Raw genomic sequence first — 4087 nt, 5'->3', positions numbered from 1 at the left:
AAAAAAAAAAAAAAAAAAAGAACCTCAAACATAAACCACAGCGGCTCAGGGTACTCCCGGAGGCCCTGCTGTCCGGCTTATGATCACTTCCCCCACCCCCACACAGCTGCCGGCCTACTCCTGTCCTCCTCCCCAGCCACCCCTACGTTCGCTCCCTGACTGTCTCGGCCGGTCTACCTTTCCCTCCTTTTCCAGAACCACTTTTCCCCTTCGGCGGCATCTCTTAAGCTGGCGGTTGAACTCTCCGGCAACTGTTCCGGTGCTAGCAAAAGGCCCCTTCAGGCCCCATGGGTATGTCCTACGCAATGCCTGAAAGCAGCGTCACAATCAACGATTTCTGCTGCGGTTCCGGAATCTGGCATAGCTTGGGACAGACTTAGGCCTTTGATTCTTTGACCTATAGGAGCTAGAGATGTTAGACCAATAAGAAGCCGAAGCCCTACGGGGAGGCGGGGACAAAGGTTGCCCAGAGACGAGAAAGCGCAGCCTCTGTTCTGTTCTCCAAGGCTTTCACTTGCCCTCATTTGCACTCGTTCTATGCCCTCTCTCGCCCCGCCCACTTTTCTGTGCATGCGCAGTGTGATCCTCAGTCCACTGCAGTTCCTTGGCGTGGGCTTTTGCTTTGGGGACGCTAGACAAAGGGATAGCAGAGGGAGTTTAGATAATGACCTTCTTCCGCCCTCTCCCCGACTGACACAGACCTGCACTCCCTAATGGCTTTTCTTACTTACTTATTTGTTTATATTTTTGCAGCAGTAATTGATGGGGTACAAAAGATGGAATTTGTTTTTTTAAGCCTATCATCCCATTGCCTGTGACAGGCAGAAGTCTGTCATGGAGAAACATTGGAAGCAGCCTAAATGAATTTTAAAATAACGATTATAAGCTGTGTGTACAGAAATAGCCTTAAGGAAGATTATAGACCAAGGGGTAGAATGTGATTTTTAAAGTTATATATCCTGGAGAACATAATATATGCACCTAAAAGACAGGCAAGTCATTAATTCTGTTCAGCAGGATAGCATGTGACCACTGGTGTCAATCTATATAGTATTCATGTCTCTGTATTTTTCCAGAGTTCTTTTCTTTTTTCCTTCCTTCCTTCCTTCCTTCCTTCCTTCCTTCCTTCCTTCTTTTCTTCCTTTCTTTTTTCTTTTGATACAAGGTTTCTCTGTATGTAGCCCTGGCTGTCCTGGAACTCAGAGAGATTTGCCTGCCTCTGTCTTCCAACTGCTGGGTCTTAAGACATGTGCCACCAACTTTCAGCTCAGAGTTTGTATGACAGCACAGTATAAAGCAATCTAAACCTTGGATTCTGGAGGCACATGACCTGCTTTAAAACCCCTTCTATTAGTCCTGTGACCTTGAAGAGCTCTTGGGCTCAGTTTCCATTTTCTGGGAGGTGGTGTTGTTAAAGTATCTGCTTATAGAGTATTATGAGAATTAATTTCATAGTCAAATTTTTAGATGGGCATTTACTTAAGATGAATGGCTTTTGAATTTGCATCCCAATGTGCTCTTGATCTCTCCTTCTCAGTCTCTCTTTTTGAGATGAGGTCTTGCTTAGTAGCCTAGACTGTTCTGGAACTTCCTGTCTTCTCCTGCTTCTGCCTCCCAAGTGGTGGGAATATAGTCATGTGCCACTTGGATAAGTTCTTCTCGTTCCCCCACAATCCTTCCCTCCTCCACCAATCATTTTCATCTATGACACTTTCCCCTTTATTCCAGGAGAGATCACTATCCCATCTTGGCTATCTGATTCAGTTTATTTTTTGTTTGTTTTTGCAGTACTGGCGATCAAATTATTGGCCTCACAAAGGCCAGGCAAGAGCTTTATGGTTGAGCCACAGCCCAGGTTAAAATTTTTTTTTGTTTTATTTTCGTTGTTGTTGGTTTTAGATAGGATCTCACTATGCAGCCCAAACTGGCCTTAAATTTCCAGTCCTCTTGCCTCTGCCTCCTGAATGCTAGATTAAAAGCCTGTCCCACCAACCTAAGCTAAATTTAGCTTTCGAATAGTCTCTGCTGCATGTGGAGGTGACTTGTGGGCCCCTTCGTTTTTATGATGCTGTGACTTCTGGATGAATTTTGGTCCCTCCTTGTTTCAGATTGATAGTATCAGCTGTGGAGAAGGTTCCCGGAATGGAAGGGGTCATTGCTTTTCCACATCAGAAATGGAACCCCAACCCCCATCTACTCACTTCCCAGGTCTGGTTGACAGATGGGGTGGGGTAGTCAACAGTTATATGGTTGATTCTTGCTTAGGGCCAAGTGGGCCAGACAATGTCTTTGCCTTTGCTTTTGGTTTGGTTTTAGTTGGGACTGGCCTTTCCCATAAGCAGTGTCTTCACCAGTGTTGGAGTGGGAATGAAGCAAGCCAGCGTTCAGGCCCCAGTGAAAAGTCATTATGAAAGCTGGCCATGGTGGTACACACCACCCTAGCACTAAGGAGGCTGAGGCAAAAAGATGGAGGTCAGCCTGGGCTACACAGCCAGGATCTGTCAAAGGGGGGTGTGGGGGGGTGTCAAAACCAGGCTCCAGAGCTATGGCTCAGTCAGTGACATGCCCACCATACAAGTGTGAGGACCTGAGTTTGATCTCTAGCACCAATGTAAAATACTGAGCATGGCGGTATATGCTCATCATCTTAGTGCTAGGGAGTCAGTCACAGGAAGATCATTCATCTCTCTAAAACAGTGAGTCCCAGGTCCCAGCGACAGACTTGAGTCCCAGTTCTCAGTGACAGACTTGATTTCAAAAAGACGGAGAACTCTTGAGGAGTGACTCTCAAGGTTGACCTCTGACCTCCACATGCTCACACACTTATGTGCATATATGTGTACATGCACCCATTCACATGCAGAACAGGACAAAACATGAATGGATGTTACAGCTGGCTTGGAACATTGTGAAACTGTGTATTGCAGTAGATAATTATGGTTACAAAGACAATAATCGAGCCTGTGTGTATGACTGAATTTGTCCAAAGCAGTGCCTGAAGAACAATAGCTCCAGGAAAAGAATAAACACTTGTCCAGTGCAGGTCCAACCAGACCTATATAAAATCAGGTACTTGGGCTCAGTTGGTTGAGTGTTTGCATAGCAAATACTAAGCCCTGGGTTGGATGCCCAGCACCATAGTCTTGGGAGGTGGAGGTGGGAGAATGAGAAGTTCAAGACCATCCTCAGCTACATTGTGAGTTTGAGGCTAGCCTGGGCTACATGAGATCCTAGCTTTAAAAAACTATAGCTAGGAAGTGGTGTTACACACCTTTAATCCCCAGTACTCAGGAGGCAGAGGCAGGCAGATTGGAGGCCAGCCTGGTCTACAGAGTAAGTTTCAAGGCAGCCAGGGCTACATAGAGAATCCTTGTCTTGAAAAACCAGAAACAAACAAACAAAAGCTATATATGATGTCAACTATTCAGTATACATCATAAAAAAAACTGTGGAAAATGGTGAAAATTGCAGTATTTGAAATATGAATTTATAACTTTCATTTTCATCTGTTAACATATGCTGTTATATCTCTTGTTATGTATTTTTTTTAATTCAAGAAAAAGGCAATGGGCAAGTATAAGTTGCACATGCCTTAATTCTTGACACTTGGGAGAAACAGGTAGGTACATAAGAAACTCAGGTCCAGCCTTGGCTCTGGATACATAAGCGCCTATCTCAAAAACAGTAGAAAAAGAAAAGGGTAATGTTATCAGAGAGAGAAGCGACAAAAAAAGCCCACTTCTCTACAGGGTTAAGAGTGCATCAATCTGTGGAGTCTGACTGTGGAGGAGTGGGAAGCAGAGTGACAAATTAGCTGAATAGAGGGCAGAGGGAGCAGAGAAGAGGAACTCTTCTTGAAACCATGGTAACTAACATCGGCTGGAGTGCAGGAGTGACTCACAGCCAGTAATGGCTGCTAGCTGTATTTTCTCGTAATTATCTGCTCTGACTGAGGCATCTACGCATGGTTTGAACAAGGGAAATCAAGAAGGGAAGCTGGCAGCCCTCTTCCCAGGGGAAAAAAAAAGGCTCACAAACCTTGGCCCAGACTCACTGCCCACTCCACCTGCACCAAAAGCAAGAGACT

General features: G+C 45.2%; 1 protein-coding gene across 1 annotated transcript in view; it reads right to left on the bottom strand.

Annotated features, from left to right (window-relative positions):
* The window catches only part of Pin4 (peptidylprolyl cis/trans isomerase, NIMA-interacting 4), a 10331-nt gene extending 10010 nt beyond the window's left edge, over window positions 1-321 (bottom strand). Inside the window, exon 1 of the mRNA XM_021188547.2 lies at window positions 178-321. Within this exon, the coding sequence (XP_021044206.1) occupies window positions 178-220 (43 nt within the window). The 5' untranslated portion in view covers window positions 221-321. The remainder of the gene's footprint in view (window positions 1-177) is intronic.
* Window positions 322-4087: the final 3766 nt, after the last annotated feature.

Source organism: Mus pahari, chromosome X, assembly GCF_900095145.1.
Source record: "Mus pahari chromosome X, PAHARI_EIJ_v1.1, whole genome shotgun sequence".
In the NCBI taxonomy this organism is placed as follows: domain Eukaryota; kingdom Metazoa; phylum Chordata; class Mammalia; order Rodentia; family Muridae; genus Mus; species Mus pahari.
Note: the sequence above shows the minus strand (reverse complement) of the source record. Positions and strands in the feature narration are given on the sequence as shown.